Here is a 24,416-nt window from a genome sequence, read left to right on the forward strand (position 1 = left end):
CAACTGGCTTGTTCACTGGTCCGGTTCTGATAATACTGGTTTTGACCTCTCTCAGTTCTGTCCACGGCATACAATCCTTGGAAGCAACACCAAAAATATCATGAATAGTCTTAATCCCTTTTTGGAAGGACCTCAAGTCTTAGAACCATGTGGTCTTTGCTAGCAGCTTGCTATTTTCTAACACAGTGGGTGACCACCAGATGGAATATTCATTGAAAGTTAGATGTTACTGAAACTGTCGCCCTTCCAGTGTAAGAATGGTTTACTGGCCTCTTAGACTCTATAGGTGCTTTGAGCCAGAATTGCGTTTTTCATTTTAACTCTGGTCAGGGTGAGATTGAGATCTCGAAAGCTTAGGCCTGACCCAACATTTCTTTCCATTGGGAGCTCTTCGAGTAGTACTGGTCTTTTATAGTAGCACTTTCGAAGCTGCCTGGCTGTCCAAAGATCAGATTATCCACTTAGTTGCACAGAACTAGTCCTTGAATGAGTATCAAGGATACCCATAGAATCCTGATCTCTTGATGTAAAACATACAATCCAATGAAATTTGTGGAAGACTTTTTGACCTTTCCCATATCCAGCCTTTCCTTACAGTAATGATGAACTGATTGAATGAGGGAACAGGAGACAGAGATATAGACTCTGCTGTTGGGTAGAGAGCACATGCATGCCTTCACCATCAATTATTTCCAGTTTAAATTTTGTTTCAGTTTTTAGCAATTCCATTTTTGTTAGAGCTTGTTTATTGTTGGAGCTTTGCTTTTGTTAGTCTTCACATGCATGATCTGTTGTTTGTAGGAGGACGCTAATCCCTAGTAAGTTAGGAGTGCTCATGCATTATAAGTTTGCAGTTTAGGTAGATGGCACAGATCTTAAGGAAGGGGGTGCATGCTCCAGTTCGTCTTCCAGTTGAGGCACACATACTTGGCACTCTTATCACGCAGCTAGGGTGATCAGACTAGGATTAAGGTTTGACTGAGTCACCTTGAGTGCTTCATGCATGTGATCAGATACATTGTATTTTCCCTCTTCTTCCTATTCTGTAAGAGACATGCAGAGCACACCACCGTGTTGGTTAGTGAGTTTTTGCTTTGAGCTGTTGCAAGGTATTTTCTTCCTTCAGTATTCAAGAGAAGATAGATGTGATTGAGAGTTCAGATCTGTGTATTTGCTGTTCGAATTTTTAGCAGTAGTGTTTGTAGATTATTGTACTTAGATCTGCTGTTTTGATTGAAGCTTTCAAGTTTTCAGCTACCTAGTATCTAGTTTGTTCTTGCTGAGTGCAGAATCTTCTCAGCATGGTTTGAAAATTAAGAGCCCATACAAAATGTAAAGGATTTGTCCAACCCCTTGTAGGTGTGCTCGTGTAAGGATCCCAACATGATTAATAGACATGGGTGGCTTCTAACACACTAGTCCAAAATCGGGCCTCATATCTTTTTACCTTTGGGGTTTATGTCCAATCTTTTTTCATGATTCTGTGAGGATAAATCACGCCTTACATATGACATCTTATGTTAACTTGTTTAATTCTTAAATAGAAGACTTCTAATTCTCAATTTTAAAATTAAAGATGAAAGTCAGTTTGGGCAAGCATTTTGGTAGGAGAGTAGTTGAGAAGTTCAAAATTGTTGGAGTAGGCTACCGTTTTTTAGTATATAAATATTTTTGGAGATTATTTTGTATACACTGGTGACTGCACATTCTGGATTAGCTTCTTTTCCTTCTCAGTCTCCTCAGAATCTTTACTTTGTTTCAGTGCTGTCCTTTGTTGCTTTGTCACTATCCTCCATGTCACTTAATTGCGCAGAGTGAAGAGTAGATGCAATTAAGGGTGGAAGCCATGAATGCTTAGGGTCCTCGATTTATTCCCCGGTTGGCTGGTGAAGAGGAGAGGCAATTATGGGTGGAGGCCATGAATGCTTAGGGTCCTTGATTGATTCCCTGGTTGGCTGGTGAGGGAGAAAGGGAACACTCACAGTGAGGATTTCTAACAGCAAAATTGGGCACTTGGTACCAGATCTTTCGGACAGTATGAGGCAATTCTTGAGGGCTGAAAGAGATTACCCCAATTGTTATTTAATACATGATAGAGTAATGTCTTTAGATTCCAGAAGCCAGAGTGACTGTTACCCGTATTTAGTATTTACATTGAAAAAAGGTGACATAATACATGGATAATGTTATTTCTCTTTCCATGGATATTTAGTAAATTATTATCTAGGTTCATTACATGTTCACATAGAAGTTTCAGCTTCATATAAGTTTTTGAATAGCGCGCACATTCATTACCACATGAAAAAGATATATATTTACTATTTAGATAATTTGCATATATTCTTGAGCAATTGTCAAGACTTTGTGTATACTCTTCAGATTGTGAAGAGCCATTATAGGAGTTAAATTTTCCAATCACATTTTTACATTGAATGAGTTCCCATGAGTTTTGTCATTGATGAATTTGCTTTGTAGTTGTGCAGATGGGATATTAGAAGGCTGGATTGGTTGTTTGTTGTTAGCTTGCAGCAAAAATTGTTCCCATTTAAGATTTTCTGTGCTTTGCTTTGCACCTGAATACTAGTCTATGCATTTTCTTGCATGACTAGTGTACATGTGTTAATTGTAGGTGTTGAAGAATGTAACTAGTGTCAGTCTTCATAATAGTATTCAAGTCATGATGTAATGTATTTGTCAAAAGAAAGAAAAATAAATTTTATTATTAAAGAATTTGACTTATTAAAGCATGGGTTTCATGCTTGGGTCAATTGTTTATATGTCAAAGCCTCTATTGTAGGCTTCTAGGGTTTATGTCAAGTGTCCTTGCCCATTTGTCAAAGAAGAAATGTAATTTATTTGTAAAATAGGCCAATTAGTTCTCCTCCACCAAGTCGGCCTCAAACTGGACAAGTCGACCTAACTAAGGGGCATAAACTCCTATATAAAGACAACAACTCGACCTCATTTGGAGCACTCACTGACCAAGTTCGATTTGCAACTTCTGGGCAAGGAAAAGTTGCGGAATTCAATGGACAAGAAGGAGGCCATTATCTTCAGATTGTGAAGAGCCATTATAGGAGTTAAATTTTCCAATCACATTTTTACACTGAATGAGTTCCCATGAGTTTTGTCATTGGTGAATTTGTTTTGTAGTTGTGCAGATGGGATATTAGAAGGCTGGATTGGTTGTTTGTTGTTAGCTTGCAGCAAAAATTGTTCCCATTTAAGATTTTATGTGTTTTCCTTTGCACTTGAATACTAGTCTATGCATTTTCTTGCATGACTAGTGTAGATGTGTTGATTGTAGGTGTTGAAGAATGTAACTAGTGTCAGTCTTCATAATAGTATTTAAGTCATGATGTAATGTATTTGTCAAAAGAAAGAAAAATAAATTTTATTATTAAAGAAATTGACTTATTAAAGCATGGGTTTCATGCTTGGGTCAATTGTTTATAGGTCAAAGCCTCCATTGTAGGCTTCTAGGGTTTATGTCAAGTGTCCTTTCCCATGTCATAATGTAAAAGACCTTTCTTGGGCTTCATTTGTCCAATGTTGCAGTAATCGTTATCGGGATAATATCGGCGAGGGAAAAAATCGGAAAAAATCGTAAAAATCAGGAAAAAATCGTAAAATACAAAAATATTCATTTTTTTTTTCAAATTTTTAATATCTAAAGCATCTACAACATAGAATACATACATTGACACATAAATATGATAAAAGAACTAATATATAAGATCTAAGTCACCGGATTCGTCCTAAACCCCCTACGAATCCTGAATCCAGCGAATCCGACACGATTCGGTCCGGATTCGTGTCCAAATCATATGACACGTCGTGTCCTTTTCCGACACGTCAGAATCCGAGGTCGTGTCACGATTTTCAAAAGCGTGTCGCGATTTTGGGAAACGTGTCCTGTTCATGGTAATGTTAAATTCTTAAACATTACCATGAAATGACTCAAGATGTTTGAGAGTGGTTCCGACCTCATTGGATTTCATATGGAGAAAGTAGAATTTTAGATTTCATTCAAAATCCAGCAGAGTTATCAGTTTTTCAGGATTTCAGGATTGGGGGATTGCAATGTTTCCATTGAATTTTGTCATGTATTAGGGTATGGAACTCGTATCTAATCAAGAGCACCAATCCCTCTATGTACCTTGATGTTAGTGACATTGGTTGTCAAACTCCTGTATGATGACCCTCCTAAAAATGTACGCATCACTCAAACAAAATCTTGACTTGACATGTTATGCTTGTTCTATCTTTTGTTAATGCTTAAAGGGTGATATTAATGACAAAGATCCCTATACAGATACAGAGGTAATGACAAAGATACCTCTGGATATTAATGCTTAGAGGGTGATATTAATGACAAAGATCCTGATTTTCCAACAAGACTAAAAAATTAGACATTTCTCGTGGTGGCAAGAGGGCCAAGCATAAGAAATAGATAATAGATTAACATGTATTTGAATTTTGTATGTACTATGCATGCTAATAGCTATAGATGAAGATCTATGTTTGAAATCAATAAATTTGTATCATTAATTAAAATTTGTGTAAGAAATATGATAATATCTAATTTTTAATATATATATATATATATATATAATAAAATAATATATAACGTGTCCTAACATGTCCTGTTCTGGGGGGTCAGCGTGTCCGAATCCGAAACCACGAATCTCGAATCCTACGTGTCCCGAATCCCCGTGTCAGGTGACTTAGTATAAGATGTGTAATATCATTTCTAGTGCTACATCACACATAACAGTGAATCATGTCCTGAACAGTCAGTCTTGACTCCTGAGTCCCAACTTAGCCTCAAAATATCAACAAAAAATATAATAATGTATCTCATATCATGAGTCATAATGTCATATACAATGAAATGAACCAAATAACTAATACCACTGATTTCCTCTACCCCTCTTGCGAGAAAATGCAATAGCTTTCCCTCTAGATGTAGACACCGGTGGAGTTGGCAGTGGACTCTGCTGTGCTCTAGAGGCTGAAGAACTAGGGTCTACAGGAGGTAGACCACATCCTCTACTGGTGACAGGGGTAGCCTGGGTAGGTTGTGTCACCTCCTCCTCCTGTTGCTCCTCATCCTCATCAAAAAATCGACCAAAAAAAAAAATTCAAGATTTTCTCCCCAAAAATGGGATTTTTTCGTAATAATCTCGATAATTTCAAGTTATCGTGATTATTTTGCGATTTTTTGCCAAAAAAAATTCACGTAATAATCAGGTGATAATATCGCCATTTTCAAAAAATTGCTATTTTTCGATATTATCGCGATTATATCGCAATTTTCGCAACACTGCATTTGTCAAAGAAGAAATTTAATTTATTTATAAAATAGGTCAATTAGTTCTCCTCCACCAAGTAGGCCTCAAATTGGACAAGTCGACCTAACTAAGGGGCAGAAACTCCTATATAAAGAAAACAATTAGACCTCATTTGGACCACTCACTCTCCAAGTTCACTTTGCAACTTCTGGGCAAGAAAAAGGTGCGAAATTCAATGGACAAGAAGGAGGTCATTATCATGCAAAGAAATCAAAATTTCTCTCTCGTATCCTACACATGCGAAGTTCTGGAGTGTTGTAGGGGGCCAAAATTCTGTAGAAGTTGGGAGGCCGAAAATCTGAAGCTGGGCTGAAATTCTGGTGAAGCTGGGGCCGAAATTTTTGGTTTGATGCTGGGCTGTAGCTGTTGGACAAGAAGAGACTATTGAAGGCTGCTGTATCTTATTGGAAGGTTGACTTGGTGGAGGAGGAAGGTCTTTGGTCTAAGGTCTTGGTTTATCTCATTTTGAATCTATTGAAGGAAGAGTTTTGATTGGGTTTATCTCATTTTGAATCTACGGAAGGAAGAGTTTTGATTGGGTAATTACTTAATGAAACTAAGATAAAAGAAAAACATAAGAAAGTTGCTGTATATTCCTAATTAAGAGTGAGCCTGGAAACAAGTTTCTTACTTTGTAGAAATTTGGAAGCAAAATTCTTAAGACAAGAGGGAGTTTAGGTACATTCATTCATTGGAATAGGTATGTCCTCCCTAATTAAGAGGGAGAGATAGACACATCATTCTTGTCTTCACTTGGGAAAACATAATGGAGGATTGGGTAAACATCTGGCATCCGATGCTCTTTGAGGATGAGTTAGGGCATCCAAGATAAGAGTAGTCGTAGAGGACCGATATTCTTTGAGGACTGGGAATCCAAGATAAGAATAGTCCTGGTGGAACACACCCTGAGAACTCGGGTGGGTATGTTCCGAGAGAGACAATGATGAGGGTGTTTATACATCATTGGTCTCGCCAACATTGAGCTTAGATCTTGTGGAGAGATAGTGCTGTTAGTCAAGGCCTTGCTATGTGACAATGTTGGTTGATATGATGCTAAACAAATGGGTTACCAATCCGACTCTTCTTATGAGAATTCTTCAGATTGAGAATGTCCAAGTACCTTGTATCGATTTTGAATACCTCCCTAGTTAAGAGGGAGTGTTGAAAAGTGTAACTAGGTGCGGTCTTCATAATGACATGTGTAATTGTGATTTTATGTAATCAATGTAAAGAAGAAAATACAATTATGTTTCTAATGCTTGTCTCATGGGTTTCATGAGCAAGGGATTTTATTTTAGCTATGGCTCCCATTGTGAGCCCTTAGATTTGGTCATAAAGTCAAATTGAGTCAATGTCATGTATGAAGGACCCTTCTTGGGCATGTTACGTTTTTGTATGAGTCATTAAAAGGATATGAAGGCCCTCCAAGACCAAGCAAAAACATCTGCTTCAAGTAAGCTACAAAATGAAATAATAAAAATACTCCAAATGACACGTCAGACTGTCAAGTTGACTTATTTACATTGGCAAACCACTATAAATAGGCAGCTCGACCTCATTTCAGAAGCAAGATTTTCGATCAAGGCAATCTGAGTGAGAAAGGTGTGAATAAGTTCGATTTAAGGGTCAATAACAACCCTATATCCAAGAGAAGAAAAGTGAAGGAAGAGCAAAGTCTTTGGTGTTTCTTTTGGTCTATTTTAGGACTATTTCTTGTCACGTGTGAAGAAGAGAGGCATCATCTGCTGCAGGAAGGGCCAAGGTTAGTAAGTTCATTCTAGAAGCCGAGTCAAAGAGAAGACATTGCAATAATCAAGCCGAAGTGTAGAAGGAAGTCTCCCCATTCAAGCGAAGTGGTAGAAGGTGCTGCAATTAGGGCTTCTGAATTAGGGCCGAAAGTTGCAGGTTTGTCCTAGGAGCCGAAACACTACAAGGTAGCCGAGAAGGAGGAATAAACAAGGAGTTTGACTATCGTTGATTCGAGGAAGAAGAGTAAGTTTTGTGACTTGGTCTTGGAGAGGTCAAATAGGTCAAGGGTCTTAGTCTTGGTATTCGTCAATTGAAAAAGAAGATTTCGTTTGGGTTTTCCTCTCAAGTTGGAGAGGTTTTGGCCCTATCTGATAGCTTACATTTCGTGTCTCTTATCTCTATTTTGTTTATGCTTTGGTAGCTGTTTGATGAAAAAGAACACTATAATAATCTAACGAAAGAGAAGATCCTAATCTATTGAAGTGAAAAACATTCACAAGTGGTTATCATTAATAGAGAAATCACCTAATCTTGATGCCCTCTATTTCTCAAGAAAGGACTTATACTACTAATCCTCTCTCTCACATATCTCTCATAGTTTTTTATTTTAAGTTTTGAAGCAGGTCTAACATGTCTTGTTGGAACATGTTTGAATTATTTTGATAAGTTGTAGGTGTCCCTCAAAAGATTGGATTAAGAGGGAGCCTCCACCATTTTACCAAAAGATAAGTATTTTGTTCGTTGTTTCATCTTTTCATGTTTGGTTTCCTCCTCACATTAAGATTTGTTTGTATTATATGCTAATAACCTTTTTCTTTATATATATTTCCTTAGGTAGGAAAGTTTGCAGATTACACAAAAGCAATGTTACTTGGGAGCGGGAGCGGAAGCGGGAGCGGGAGCGGGAGCGACCATTTTCAGAAGCTCCCGGTTTGGGAGCGAATCCCGGAGCGATTTTTTAAAAATATATATATATTTTTATATTTTTTAATTTTTGATACATATATGTCAACAAAAACATGTAGAATGATGAAATAGACTTAAAAAACATAAAAAAACATAAATTGATCATTGAACCATATCACATCAATCATCTAGAAATTATAATCGTCATCAACCTTAGTAAAATATTAAATTAAAATAACATTCAATTCAATAACATTTATCATCATTGATCACCAAAGTAACAAGTTGTACTTGTAAGCCAAGTTTAACCATTACAAGAAGTAATATCGAAGATATTTCTAAGTCCTAACTTCTAACTGTTAACATGATATGAAATGTTAAAAATTTATAAAATGAAACATGAATAATGAGATGAAATGAAACAACTTTAGTCTTTCACAAAGCATCATATTCATAATTCACAATCATTACCAATGAGTTATAATTGCCAAGGCCCAACTTCAAACTTCAAATTTTCATTGTCACAGTGATATAATGTTTACAAAAAATATCATAATGTCATAATGATATGAAAGAGTCAAGAGTCAAGAGTCAAGGACTCAAAACTCAACACTGAACAGTTATGAAAACTAAAGTGACAAGTCTAATAGAAACTAAAAAAGACAAGTAAACTGTAAATCTACAAGTGGCCCTTGCCACGAGAGTCTCCAGGAGTATAAGTAGGTCTTGGCGGTCTTCTAGGAGTCTCCCGCCCAGACCGACGACCAGAACTAGAGCCTCCACGCGAGGGTGTCGATGGAGGTGGTGACAGCAATGGAACAAGACTCGGGCCCCGAGAACTGCTACTGGATGGTGGAGGTGGAGGTGGCATGGCTGCTGCAGCTGCTTCAGCTTCATCCCGTACAAGCTCATCCTCTAGTTCTTCCATATGTACAATGCCATCCTCTAAATTGTCGTCCTCAGGGTGATTGTCCCAAATTTTATATGTGGGATCTTCATTAGCCCGATCACAGTAATGGCTCAACAACCTCAAATTGTAGTGCACATAAACCAAGCTTTCTGCTCGGTTTTCGTTGAGCCTGTTTCTTTTCACATTATGTATATAACTGTAGGTGCTCCAACACCTCTCTGCAGAAGAAGAATTTACAACCTGTGCAAGAACTTTCAATGCCAATTTTCGCAAAAGTCCGTCGCCGCCATATGTTTCCCACCATGTGAGAGAATCAAATTTATCTTTGTCGTCCATTGCATGGAAGTTACCATACAAACCACTGCCAGTGAAGTATCTGCCTATTTCAAGGCGCACAGCTGCACATTCCTCCCTGTCAGGCACCAACTTTTCTAATGCATCCAGATATCCTTTAGTTACCTCTCGATCTAAATGGGGTTTGGTCCTAACACCACCCCCTGCTGCAGGTTGGCCCAACCAAGATGTAGAGTAGTATTTTGGCGTAAGGATATATGCCAAGCAATGTAGTGGAAGGTTAAGCCTTTTCCACCGTTCACACACACAATCGTGAATCAGATTGTACAAGTCGGGATCTCTGTTATTAACAATGTCTTTTATTTCCCCCAACATGGTATCCATTTGCTCATACACCTCGCCAATCACTGGTTTGTCTGTATCTGCAAACCGAATCATGTTATAAATTGGCTTGGTGAAATCCAATACCTGTCTCACAGCTGTCCAAAACTGCCCATCAAGAGCGGCCTCCTCCACCGTTTCAAAACCTGCAATGTCAGCTACATTTGTAGCCCTTTCCTTTAACACTTGCCAATTTGGACTTGATACCATGCTAGCTAAACCCTCTCTTACCTTCAAAAGGCGCCTGAAGGTGAGGTAATAGCTACCAAATCTAGTCCTCGCAATCTTCAACAACTCCAATCTCGAGTGACTGCGGAAAAGGCCATGGGTATTGCTATGATTTGTAATAAATTTTATCATTTTTTTTCCTCTCTTGTACAAATCCCCAATCCATTGGTATTGTTCATTTTTGTTTTTGACAATATCATGCAACAGAAGGTTCAATGTGTGAACCAAACATCCAGACCAAAATATGTTCGGGTATCTATCCTCAATAATTGCTCCTGCTGCCTTACAATTAGGAGCATTATCAGTGATGACTTGGATGACATTGTATGGGCCAATACGCTCAATTGTTTCAAGCAATGCTTCTGCAATGTTGATAGCGGTCTTGAACTTGTCTGAGTAATCATGTGCAGCTAGAAAAATGGGACCACTTCGGGACACAGCAAGAACACTTATCAATGGCTTGCCTTTTACATTTGTCCATCCATCAGATACAATGGACACCCCATTGTCAGTCCAAGAACTTGTCATTTTATTCAAAGAATGTGATATTTTTGCTTTTTCATGATCAAGGCCAACTGTTCTTGCCTTGTCATACCCAGGGCTCTTGTATCCTTTAGGGGCATCATTTATGGCAGAAACCATTTCGTGCCAATAAGGTGAGCGTAGAACATTGAATGGTATCCCATTTGCATAGAGGAACCTGTAAATTTTTGAATCCACATCATTCCTACACCCCTCATCAAGGAAATCTGATATGGTTCTACGGCGTAAAGATGATGACCCTGAGCCTCCATGTCCATATCCACTGCCTTGGGAGGATGCTGAAGGAGTTCTTTGTGAGCTTGGTTCAAAGAAACCCCTTGATCTTTTTGCTTTGTATTGGGCGTCCTCCTCTTCCTTTATGTATTTGGCTCTATCAACTGTTGACACCGCGTCGCAAGTTCTGATTCCTATTTGTTTCTCTCCATCCCATGCCCTTTTCCCGCAAAGGTGTCTTCTCAAACGGGTGTATGAGCCTGTGAAATCAGTGTTGCAATGGGGGCAATGAAATTTAGTGGTTCCACCCCCTCTCCCTGTTTCAGGCCTCTCAACATATTTCCACAATGGAGTTTGGTCTTGTTTAGTTTTTTGACCCTCATGTTCACCCTCCACATCCTCCTCACTGGGGTTTTCACCTATTTGACTTCCTCCGGCTTCTTCATCCACCTCTTCAGTTTCAGGCCCCCTCCGTTTCCTACTCTCCACCACCATAATAACCAGAAAGGGGACCAGGAAGAGGAAAATGCCAATAAAAATGCTCAGGTCCATCGTGTTTGATGTTGGTAGGGTTTGAGTCTTGAATCTGCAAATTAATTTAGTTTATTGGGATTAATTCATTTAATTTATTAATTTAATTTAAATTAATGATCTTTAAACTCAAACAGGTAAATGAAACTAACCAAATTAACTACCTAACCAGCTAAACTAACTAAATGATTAAGTTACTTACCTCTGCAAGCTTGCTCCTCGCTCCTTGGCACTTGCTCCTCGCTCCTCAGCTCTGGCTCCTTGCTCCTTGCTCCTTTGCTCTCAAACTCAAGCTCAATCTCATTGAAATGATTTTGTTTTGGCCCATTGGGCTTATAAATCCAAAAAAATTAGTTTAATTTTTTGTTTTTTTTTCGGGTCCGCGGAATTTTTTTCCGCCCGAATCGCTCCCAGAATTTTAAAATTCGCTCCCGGAGCGTTTTTTAATGCCCGGGAGCGATCAGGGAGCGATCGCTCCCCGATCGCTCCCGAGCATTAAAAAGCGCTTCGGGAGCGCGGGAGCGATCGCTCCCTGAAGCGCTCCCTCACAGACCAGGGAGCGCAAATTTTTTTACGGGAGCGCGCTCCCGAAAATCGCTCCCGTCCGGGAGCGATTTGGGGAGCGCGCTCCCGACCCGCTCCCGCCCGGAGCGCGCTTCGGGAGCGGGTTCGAAGGGGGGGGGGGGCGCTCCCCCGCATCACTGCACAAAAGTTATGGAGGAGACTTCAAAGGATAGATTTGAAGCATGAAGAAGTTCTATTTCAAAGGAAGCCCTTCAAGAACTAAAGTCTTATAAGGTTTGTTAAAAAAAATAATTCAAGTTATGTCTTAAACTGCAAGTTTTGTTACAAGGTTCTCTTCATAGAAAAGGTATGTTCATTCTCTCCTGAAATTTGCTTTATATTACTGACATCGTCATCTTTAGGGTTTTGAATCTTAAAGATTTTTGTTAGGGTGATTAATCATTAGATTGAATCTACCCTCGTTATACTACCATTTTGATCATTCTTGTGAAGCCCTAACCTCCAAGGGTTCACTATAAAACCCTAGCCTCTTGTTGCTAAGGGTATGCCGATGTTGATTATGAAACCCTAGTGTACTTAGGGTTGTTGATCAAGTCTAGAAATCCTATTCTTTTTAATGTTTAGGGTTTTGGTATTGTTATGATAAAAACCCTATTCCTTTAGGGTTTGCTGTTAGTTTCTAAATTATATATTGAAACCCGATCTTTAGGGTTTTGTGAATTAGGGTTTCTGAACAAAACTTTTATAATAATTATAGTAAGATCCTGTGAATAAATCCCTAGGTGTATGTTCGTATGTTTGATCGAAACCCTAGCTCAGTGAAAATTGTTGTATATCTAACCTTGATGTATTAATGTTTGTGTCCTAGGTTTACCTAGTAGATATTGTTAGTGCATAGTTATGAAATCCTAGATATAAGTATACTTAATTGTTTATCCTCATGTTTTGATTTGTAAAATCTAGGGTTTGTAACAAAACCTTCGTAGAGATTGATATTCTAGTAGATAATGATACTGTTTTCATGAATTTGCTTTGATAATAAAATTTAGGGTTTGCAACAAACCCTAGTAGAGTCTGTCATACAATTCTGAAAGTAATATTAAAGTCTTAGATCTATAGTACTATGATTGGATTGTAATTTGATTGAATTGTTGATATCTAAGATTTTGTGTCTCGATGATAAAATCTAGGGGTTTGGGACAACACCCTAGCTAGAAATTGAAGTTTAGTATGTAAAATATGTGTCTCTTATCGATTATGAACCTAACTAGGCTTAGGTATTTGGTGTCAAAAGTTTGAATGTTTGAATGCTTCCATTATAGTAATATGATTTAGTTAACTTCATGCTTTCCTATATCTGTACTTTGTTGTACTTGCTATTAAGGTTTTGCAGGTACATAATCTTCAAGATGATGAAGATGTTCATATGACAATAATCAACATGATGAAGGAAGTTATATGAATGATGATGATCAAGATGACCTTGATGCCATCAGAAAGAATGAAGTCGTGAAAGGTTCTCCGATGTTATAGAAGAAGGAAGTGGTTGATTTCCCTAAGTTAAGAGGGAGAAAGGGTATATCTCCCCAGTTGAGAGGGAGGGCATATTATGACAGTGAATACCTTGAAGTAAGAATAAATGAAAGTAGTTCAAGATAAATGTTCATTGCAAGACTTGGGAAGTACTGAGGTTGTATTAGGTGTTGCTGAAGAAATAAAAGAATAAAAAGCTCCGATAAAATGTATATGGATAATTTGATGATGATATAAGTGGCATCAGGATGATTAAAGACCCTTAAGGCTTGTGTTTACTTGTATATATATATTTGAAAGTTCATTACTGATTGGGGTTGTGTTTGTACAGGTAAATCTCTCCGTAAGAAGGTTGAACATTTTGGAAGCATGCTTGGACAAGTGGATATATATGGTTTAGTTTATAGGAGAGATGAAGCATTTAATGGCAAGATGCTTGGGAAGACATCTGGCCGACCTATGTGTTTGATGTCTCGATCCCGAAGAGGGAGGGTGTGTTGGTCATGGAGCTCTGACCTTGGATATGCACCTAGATCCCTAGGTTGGTGGTAGAGCTTAAAAGCCGTATGGTACCTAAAGTTGGCTAAATTTTGAGTCCCCTTAGTCCCTCCCGGATAAAATACGTTGGTCAGGTTTCTAGTCCGCAACACAGAGTGTGTTAAAACTTTTCGTAGTTTATTTTGAGATCTTCCATGCACCTCTATATATATATATGTAACTATGAATATCTTCCTAGTTAACAGGGAGTGTTGAAGAATGTAACTAGTGTCTGTCTTCATAATTGTGTTTACTTGTATATATATATTTGAAAGTTTATTATTGATTGGGGTTGTGTTAGTATAGGTAAATCTCTCCGTAAGAAGGTTGAACATTTTGGAAGCATGCTTGGACAAGTGGATATATCTGGTTTAGTTTATAAGAGAGATGAAGCATTTAATGGCAGGATGCTTGGGAAGACATCTGGCCGACCTATGTGTTTGATGTCTAGATGTGTTGGTCATGGAGCTTTGACCTTGGATATGCACCTAGATCCCTAGGTTGGTGGTAGAGCTTAAAAGCCGGATGGTACCTAGAGTTGGCTAAAGTTTGAGTCCCCTTATTCCCACCCGGATAGAATACCCTGGTCAGGTTTCTAGTCCGCAACACTGAGTGTGTTAAAACTTTTCGTAGTTTATTTTGAGATCTTCCATGCACCTCTATATATATATATGTAATTATGAATATCTTCCTAGTTAAGAGGGAGTGTTGAAGAATGTAACTAGTGTCGGTCTTCATAATTGTATTTAAGTCATGATGTAATATATTTGTCAAAAGAAAGAAAAATAAATTTTATTATTAAAGAAATTGACTTATTAAAGCATGGGTTTCATGTTTGGGTCAATTGTTTATAGGTCAAAGGCTCCATTGCAGGCTTCTAGTTTTTATGTCAAGTGTCCTTATCCATGCCATAATGTAAAAGAACCTTCTTGGGCTTCATTTGTCAAAGAAGAAATTTATTTTAATATAAAATAGGTCAATTAGGCCTCCTCCACCAAGTTGGCCTCAAATTGAACAAGTCAGCCTAACTATGGGGCAGAAACTCCTATATAAAGACAACTCCTCTACCTCATTTGGAGCACTCACTCACCAAGTTCATTCTGCAACTTCTGGGCAAGAAAAATGTGCAAAATTCAAGGGACAAGAAGGAGGTCATTATCTTGCAAAAGAAACTGAAATTTCTCTCTCCTATCCCACACGTGCGAAGTTCTGGAGTGTTGCAGGGGGCCAAAATTCTGCAAAAGCTGGGAGGCGGTAAATCTGAAGCTGGGCCGAAATTCTGGTGAAGTTGGGGCTGAAATTTCTGGGTTGATGTTGGGCTGTAGCTGTTGGACAAAAAGAGACTATTGAAGGTTGTTGTATCTTATTGGAAGGCTGACTTGGTGGAGGAGGAAGGTCTAAGGTCTTGGCCTATCTCATTTTGAATCTACTGAAGGAAGAGTTTTTTGACTGGTTTTTCCCCTATAGAGGGGTTTTAGCCTTGGCAGAGTGCCTACATCTGGTGTACTTGATCTTCATGTTTTGCTTTTGGTAATTGCTTGATGAAACTAAGATAAAATAATAACATAAGAAAGATAATAAGAACTCAAAGATATCACAAGTAATTATCAACAAGAGAAAATCTTTCTGCCTTTCTGATTTTCTAACAGTAAGGGCCATTATTTACAACAAACTATTTAATACTATCAGTCCCGCGTCACAATCTTGTTTTTAGCTTAAATATTTATCTGTTGTTGGGTCACTATGATCCACCTTTTAGTGTTTAATCCATTCTTTAAAGGCTTCTTGGCAATTACAGTGTAGAAATGACTGTCTCTTTCTGAGTAATGCAAGGTTGGTAAGTTGAATTCCAAGATTTTACACTATTTCTGCAATCGTTTCATGTGTGCTTCTGCTTCAAAAAGGAAACTGTTTATTTTTTTCCATCATGCTAACCTCATTTCAGATAATTTGCTTGGCATGTTTAACCCTAATTTGAAGTAACAAAATCTTTTACATAGTAATGTTATGAATTTTTGGTTGTATAGTTCTTATAATCAAATGCTTGTCATGCCTTCTAACCTGTCAATGTACCGTTAGATAGTTGTGATGATTTTTAGTAGCAAGATACAGTTCAAATAGTTGTTTGGTAAAGCTGTACATACTTGTCCTTCGACATATTGCAGCAATTGTTACTTGTAATTTCACATTTCATAGATTAACAGATGAAGTTGTGTAATTGGAAAAATAGAGAAATGATCAAAGGAACCTGCTGCTGTACTAATTACTATGAAATATTGGAATTTATGTGCACTTTGCAAAGCTAAACTATAGGGGATGAAAACTGATAAATATGCTATTTAAGAGCTTTTACATTTTACCTATGTTCCAGCAAGATTCTGGGTTGGGGGAGCACGGGAGTGGGGAGACACACAAGGGGGATGTTGGGGTCCCTAGCATAGGGGTTCCTGTCTCTAAACTTTTAAAATATAAAAATAATAATGATAAAATCCCAACAATAACAATTTATCCCATGCAAATTCTTCATCATGCAATCCAGTGGAAATCCTATAATCCTGCAAATCCTGAAATTCTGAAAACCATCAAGTCTGCTGAATTCTGAATGGGATATGAAATTCTACTTTCTTGATATGAAGTCTAATGAGGTTGTAACCACTCTCAAACATCCTGAAACAGTTAATAGTAATGTTAAAAATTATTACTATAAGAATTTAATATTACCATTAATCACTAAGGTCCTTGACTTCTCAAATCTCTAACCCTTGTTTTGTTTTCTATCTTCATGGGTTGTTGACAAAAAATCTTGGGGGGGGGGATTGCCTAGGCACCCCCCTTCTGGGGGAGAGGGGTGCCTAGACGCCCCCCTTTTGGGGAAATGTATCCCCCCACATTGGGGAAACATTTCCCCAAGTTTCCTCCAAAGGGGGATGTGGGGAAATGTTTCCCCATGCATCTACCCCTTCCCTGGAGCATGGGAAACATGGGGGCTGCCCTGCTGCCCTAGGGGACGCATCTCCATGGAACACTGCATGTACTATTATTAGGTGCCAAAGAAGATTTTCTGAACCAACCAGTAGGCATTATTCCATGAGAAAGCAAAAATTGTTGAATGTCTATCTAAAGTTGGATTCATTACTGTACAAATATTTGGTAATGGTGATCATATGCTTTTTTGTTGTTGGTAAAGTGCTTCTAGAAACATGACCTGAGAGACTGCACTGCATAACACTGACTTTCTTTGGCCTAGATGCTTTATTTTGCCAAATTACCCAGGGATCTGCATTAAGAATAATCTCTTTTAACATGCCAATTGTGTGGGCGAGATCACCCTGAGAAGGAATCCTAGTGGATGGCTTACCACTGCATCAACCACACCAGTGAACCAAGGCCCATTGGCAGCATGAGTTTATTTGGATTAATATGGAATTGAAATATTAATTTACTGGTTTTTAAATGTTATCTAAAATATGGTTCATCTGTGCAAAAATTGGTTACGAACTATATTTGCCTTTTCTGAGGGTTTATTTTCATTAAAATTTTATTGCAATTTTTTGTGACTATTTTGGAATGCGTTAGAGGATCCTACTAGTACGAATATGTCCTTTCCAAGTATGTAGGCTTCTTTTTTTATCGAGTTAATGCTGCACATGAAACCTGTCAAACTTGGCCAACTTAAATCGCTGGAAATACTGATTCTTTCTTCTGTTTTTAAGGGTTATTTTATTGACACTGAATTTATATTAGCTAGGTTAACTAGTTCTATGATCTATCCTAGAGATGTTTTTCTCCTCGCGTATCATTGTGTAAGGCTGGGAAATTATTTTGTCAAAGATAAAATTAGGTAAGTAGTCTGCATTCACCAAGTTTTTGTCTGCATCACTCTTTGAGGCTTTCTGTTTAATATGATTGCAACATATGTGCTTCTCTTGTCTTGTCTTCATAATCTATATCCAAAATTCTTGATACCAAGGTGACTTCTGAAGTATATGTTGTACATGCTTTGTGTTCAACAAACTTCGTTCTTTTGACTTCTTGATTTTCTTAAAATGTTCAGCTCTTTCCTATTCCATTGCTTTCAAAGTTCGTTTGTAGTAATTCCATCCATTATAGTATTATAGAGCTCAACAGATGCACTTTCTTTATTACCAGAAGATAGTTAAGAACATGCGTTTCCTCTCTTCCTCATTCATTGTACATCTATAGCTTCTTCTTATCGATACTGATTTTTGTTTATCTCATGTATGTGGTTTTTTGTTTCCATTTGCAAATTCTTTGCAGCAAAATTTAGTGGGTTATGGAAGTTCAACTTATGCTTGCAGGATTCAATTAGACATTGCATCGAGCCTATTTGTACTGCATTAGCAAGACTCCTTTTGGATGTGGCTCACTGACACACTAATAACGTTATTTTTCCTTTGGGTGACAAAATGTTGTGTGATCCTTTTCCAGGGTCTATCTTACACTAATGGAAAGTCAAGATGTGAATGGTGTGATTTACAAAGTTAATTGAAATTTGAACATCAATCTAACAAGCCAATAACAGTTGTCGCAGATATAATCTGTAGTTTTCCTTTTAGCCATGATCAAACTGCATTTACACCACAAGATATATACATAGTCCCAGAGTTCCGTTTCTTCACCTGAAGGGAGAGTTTGATGGACAAGTTCTGACACCATTATTAAATCAGTGCAATACAATTGAGAAAAATGTGCAACTCCACTGATGGTGTTATAAAGAGGACAAAATCAGCCATCGAGAAATGGAAAGAAATTGCAACTCAGTACCAAAAGAATGGCCTTGATTGCAATATTACTCAGTGCTGGGACAGGTGGGAAGAAATTCTAGCAGACTACAGGAAGATGAAGCATTCTGGAGAAAATAGTCCCCCTCCCCCCTCTCCCCCATCCCTGCCCCCACCACCCCCACTGCCCCCGTAATTGAGAGCTATTGGACGTGATAGCTAAAGAACACATGGGTAAGGAATTGCCAACAGATTATACATGGGTAATGGTAGCTAAAGCAATGGAAATGCACTTTGGCCAGGATCAATGTACTTATCCTGCAGACATGATTATTGACATCTCTGCATCAGATCACAGAACTTTTGGAGAATCCCACGTTCCTGTAAAAAGTTTGCCTGTACACAAGGATTTCTTCATTGTAGTTGCAACTTGCCCAAGTGATTGCTCCCCTGATAGAGATAACCAATTTACAGGAAGGGATCATAAACTATTTTTCAAGAACACACATTTTAGGAACTCTAATAGAGAACAATAATATGATAATTTCTTATCTGAAGCTGGCCGAGGAAGGGTAAATGAAATTCCAAGATATTGTGGCATGTTCAAACGAAGAATGAAAATTGATGGAAAGAATCTGAACCACCATGCAAATGGGTATGCAAAAATGCTCATTGCTGAGGAATAGAAGCTGAATGCACAATGTGACTTTAGTCTTAGGGTTAAATAATATTGGCCTGGCAATGTTGAAGATTTGTGAGCCTGTTGACATGAAAGTCTGACTTCTTTTGTATGCACCAATGTTATTTCCTAAAGAGAACTCTTTATGACCCATCAAGAACTATACATATTGTGAAATTTGTACATGTAACTGTCCCCCTCTTGGAAACTGAAGTACAACTTCAGCAACAGATTAGGAACATTTTCAACCTTTAACAAGAATCCATTTTTTACATATTTGTTTGAAACATTTATGAATTCAAGTTGTGTCGGAAATTCGTTCTCCAGTTTCTATAAGTATTTGATTTTTTAGCATGAAAGTTGCTAACAATGTGTACTTTCTGTTTACTAACTAGTGGGGCAAGCACTGTCTACTTGATTTCTGTTGGTTTGTTTCAGTTTTATCATACTGTTAGGTATGCATTAGTCATTCATGTGTTACGTACAGATTCACTGTTGTTATTTATTCGAATGTCAGCAGTTGCTCATGGTTGTATTTTGATTAGGTATCTTTAAGATATATATGATATTTCTGTGAAACTGAGCTAGAGTAAAAATTATTGACATTTCAATGAATGATTGATGGAGTGTGCTTTTATGGTGAAAATTTTGATTAATATGAAGTTTGTCAATCATCCCGGGGATCCATGCTATTCTCAAGAAAGGACCTTTCTTGTAGAAGAGCCTTTGTCTGAGCTATACTCAGGAAATAACTTTTCTTGTAGTAAAGGGATGGCCCTTTCCCATTAGTGAAGGTTACTCCTAACCAGTAGCATAGGGGAGGGAAGGAATTTTCTTGTGGTATGGGGTTGTCCTTTTGTAGCAAAGGGTGTCACAACACAATTTCTGCAAACAGTGATCTACAGTGTTGGAATTATTCTGCATAATAAAGGTTCAGTAATGGGAGGATTATCCTTAACCATGTGTATCTCAAAGAAGGGGAGACCCTGCGATGTTTTTCACCAGCCAGAGAGTCAAAGGTTATCCCTTTTCCATAGTGAAGGGAAGGTTAGCTTAATGGAAAGGTTATCCCTTTTCCATAGTGTAGGGAAGGTTCCTTTTCCATAGTGTGGGGAAGGTTCCTTTTCCATAGTGTAGGGAAGGTTAGCTTAATGGAAAGGTTATCCCTTTTCCATAGTGAAGGGAAGGTTAGCTTAATGGAAAACTAGAGCTGGCTAGCCTCTTCTTCGGAATATCCAATTCCCATGTGTGGTCGATTATGATTTGGCTGCTATTTGTGGCAGTTTTGGTTGGTTTGTGGCTATCACAGAGATAGTTTCATACTGTTTGCTTCTTCCAGTTTGTGCTTTATTTCAAAGCTTGCGTAATTTCAATTTTTTTCACATATGACTTTGTGTTGTTGCATGTTTCTATGACATATGTATCAGCTTGCAAGGGTTCTGTCTTCTCTGGTTTGTTGCTTGCCTTGTCAAACTATCAATAGCTACTAGTGATTTTGATTGAAACTTGAAACCACCTGGAACGGGAAATACGGGAAGGTTAGCTTAATGGAAAACTAGAGCTGGCTAGCCTCTTCTTCGGAATATCCAATTCCCTTGTGTGGTCGGTTATGATTTGGCTGCTATTTGTGGCAGTTTTGGTTGGTTTGTGGCTATCACAACGATAGTTTCATATTGTTTGCTTCTTCCAGTTTGTGCTTTGTTTCAAAGCTTGTGTAATTTCAATTTTTTTCACGTATAACTTTGTGTTGTTGCATAGCTGCATGTTTCTATGACATGTATCGGCTTGCAATGGTTCTATCTTCTCTGTTTTGTTGCTTGCCTTACCAAACTATCAATAGCTACTAGTGATTTTGATTGAAACTTGAAACCATCTGGAACGGGACATATTTAGGGAAAATCTGAAACTGCCGTGTTTTTCTCCCTTTAAAAGCTCAACTTCAACTCAACCCTTATCTAAGTTTCACACTATAATATTTCAAACCTTCTGAAACATGGTTAAGTACTAGATCTCATATGTTACAATACCTGTCAAAGTGAGTTCTTTATTATCAGAGATCAGTTCAGAATTGCTTGTTCTCCAAATGTTGGCTATTTTCATGTCCGAAGTTTCTTCTTCACATAGATAATTTACTTTGGCAAGAGTGGATGGGTATCTGCAGCAATAACTTATGTGCTTGTGCAATAGATCTTCAATGGTTTATACATCTTTACCTTTGTGGTTGCAGGATTTGTTGAGTCAATGTATTCAACTTTCCTGTGCTAGACATACAAGATTCCTGTTGCAGGTGTCTCCATAACATGCCATTGAAAACATCTAGTCCTTGGGAGACAAAATGTTGGCCGAGACTTTTTCAGAGGGTCTTTGTATCCCACCAATGGGACCTGATGATCCAAATGGTGTTATTCATAAAGATGAGATTTCGGAGCAACAGGTTAATCACTCCATGGCAACTGTAGCAGATGTAATCTGTTTACCATCTAACCAGGAACCAAGGGATGTGATTCCGCATGAGGTACGGGGAAAGAGAAAGTTGTCTTCTGAACACAAGGGAAGAGTTCGGTGGACAAGTTCAGATACCCTTGTACTTGTGAATGCTAAACTAGTTGAGAAAAATATGCACTCTGCTGGTGGTGCAATAAAGAGGACGAAATCAGCCATTGAGAAATGGAGAACCATTTCAGCTCATTGTCATGACAATGGCCTTGACCGGAATGCCACTCAATGTCGGGACAGATGGAAACATATTCTACCTGACTATAAGAAGATTAGACATTATGAAAGAAATATTCCACCAGGTCATGTCAGCTACTGGAACATGACACCAAAAGAACGGATGGACAAGAGACTGCCGACTAATTATACCAAGGAACTATATGATGCAATGAATAAACATTTTGGCCAGAAAGGAAATGATGTTGGAGATATGATTATTGATACATCCGCATCAGATCATGGAACATTTGAAGATTGCCTTACACCTGCAAAGAATGTGATAATGCATGAAAATACAATGCCTGAGACACCACTTCAGAGCCCTGGTGATACCTCTACTGATAGAGATAAACAATATCCAGGGAAAAAGCGAAAATCATCATCAAAAACAGCTGGCATTAAGGCAACCTTGTCTGAGAACAATAAGATGATCATTTCAAACCTTAAGATGGCTGAGGAGGGGCGGATGAAACGTCATGAAAAATATTGTAATCTGTTTGAACGGAGAATGGAGATGGATGAGAAATATCTGAACCACCATGCAATGAATGTGCAACGGATGATCAATGTTGAGGAGCAGAAGGTGAAAGCACGACGTGACTTGGTATCGGCATTGAATACTATTGGTCAAGCAATGTTGAAGATTTGTGAGTCCCTTGATACGAAAGGTTGATTGTCTTTCTATTCTCTTTATGCATGCATATCTGCCACTGTTTGTAATGGATGAAATAGAATTTATTCTGCAGCCTTAGCAGCGTCTTTTAATATCTCTGCTTCTGATTCATGTGCTTAAGAGCTCTGCACCCACTCAGATGCTATCGTTGCAAACAATATTAGTTCTTCGAAAATACTTATTGTAATTTTTCAGGAATTCATACCATTGTAGCTCTAACAATGTTCTCTTGAATCACTGGAGTAACCTTTATGTATTTATTTACTATTTCGTATTGCTTAAAAGGTTTCCATTGTTACCTTACATAAAGTTTTTGTATATCCACTACATACAATTACTGGCTGTAATTTTTTTCAAAGAAAATAATTTCACTCCACTCTCACACTCAAGTGAAGAACGGGGTTGGTGGTACCAATCCAGACCTCATGAAGCTCCATCTCTTCTTCCCTAGAATTTTTGGATTGATCTTCCGCCACCTATGTGGCTGGTAACCCTGTGGGACCCGATGATCTCGAGAGTCGAGACATATGTGGGCCCAGCATGGGCATCTACTAATTGAGCTAACCTGCTAACCCTTCGGGTTAATTTACTGGATTCTATATAATATATATGATCTTGATTTTAACATCTACACAAGATCTTTCTAATATTAAAATGTTGATCTTCAATTCTTGCATTCTGGAGTTATGTCTTTATCAGTTATTTAGATATAACACGGTGATTTTAACGAGTTACACATTATTGTTTCAGCAATATTTCAGTTACATACACGTTGGTGCTTCTGTGGAATAAGTTACATGATTAGCATGTGTTATCATTCTCTGCATTGTCTGGAATTGTTATGATGCTGATCTTTTCTTATTTTTCAGGATCATCGTAGTTTACGGGACTGTAAATATGGTTTGCATAAAAGCTTTCTCCAGGCTAGTATTAGTACTATAACGTTTACATGGTCACCAAGGGGTGAATGTTTCAAGGTATATTATCCAAGTAATTTTTACTTGGTTATTCATGCCTCAATGCATAGACATAAATGATTTGTCATTCAAACTTCTATTGACAGACATTGGAATTTTCTTAGTCATCGTCTTTTTCTTCTTCTTCTTCTTTTTGGGTTTAATTCAATGTTCGAGGCATCAAATTTTAATCAAAGCAAGGAAAAGAGATTTTTAAAAATTATTTTTAAAAAATATTAATTTTCTTGTATGACAAAAGAGAAAAGAAAATAAAAGAAAAAAGTCAAAGGAATTTTAAAATACAAATATCTATAATGTTAATAATATTAGGTCTCTGGTTCAAACTTTATGGGGAGGGGCTGAGGATGGAAGCCACTTTGTATAAATTGAACTATTTTAAAGGGTGTCCAGGGTTGACCGAGTCTCACACAATCCTAGTGATAGCATCTCGCTGTTTTTCTTCATCTAATAAACAGGCTGGCCTCAGCCTAGACTCAGCGTAGTCACCCAAAAAAATGATGCAAAGAATCCCCATCTAACAAGGAGTGCACAAAGCAATCACCACCCATCAAGGGAAACTAGGAAAAATGGAAAACCCTTTGACAGAAGGAAAAGGAAAAACTTTGAGATTATACAAACACTCATGACAAGATTACATTGTCTTCGGGATAGTGAAAAAAACTAAGACCAAGTGAAATGAACTACTTTCAAAAGAATCCGTAATTTCCACCCTGGGGATCCTAGTTACTGGCTTGTAATGTTTACCAACACCTGCGGGTTTTGGTGTAACGGCAAACCTTCACATGGTATCAGAGCTTGGACTCAGGTTCGATTCCCCCAAGTTGCATTTGAGGGGGGGTGTTGGAAGAATCACCGCACCTCTGTAGAATCCGTAATTTCCACCCTGGGGATCCTAGTTACTGGCTTGTAATGTTTACCAACACCTG

The 24,416-nt window shown here is 38.0% G+C and overlaps 1 protein-coding gene across 5 annotated transcripts in view; it reads left to right on the plus strand.

Moving 5' to 3' along the window:
* Window positions 1–23,593, plus strand: part of LOC149216383 (uncharacterized) — a 51,048-nt gene extending 27,455 nt beyond the window's left edge. For 4 of the 5 annotated variants that reach the window (XM_089392782.1, XM_089392780.1, XM_089392783.1 and 1 more), the window contains 2 exons: window positions 21,353–22,508; window positions 23,383–23,593. In XM_089392782.1, the coding sequence (XP_089248908.1) occupies window positions 21,461–22,508; window positions 23,383–23,393 (1,059 nt within the window). In that variant the 5' untranslated portion in view covers window positions 21,353–21,460 and the 3' untranslated portion in view covers window positions 23,394–23,593. Of the gene's footprint in view, window positions 1–21,352; window positions 22,823–23,382 lie in introns of those variants that run through there. The other variant, XM_089392784.1, reaches the window with a different exon arrangement.
* The last annotated feature ends 823 nt before the right edge of the window (window positions 23,594–24,416 follow it).

The sequence above is a fragment of the Pinus tabuliformis genome, chromosome 1_1 (assembly GCF_031772625.1).
Source record: "Pinus tabuliformis cultivar Carrire ecotype Pingquan chromosome 1_1, CPIR1, whole genome shotgun sequence".
Taxonomy (NCBI): Eukaryota; Viridiplantae; Streptophyta; class Pinopsida; order Pinales; family Pinaceae; genus Pinus; species Pinus tabuliformis.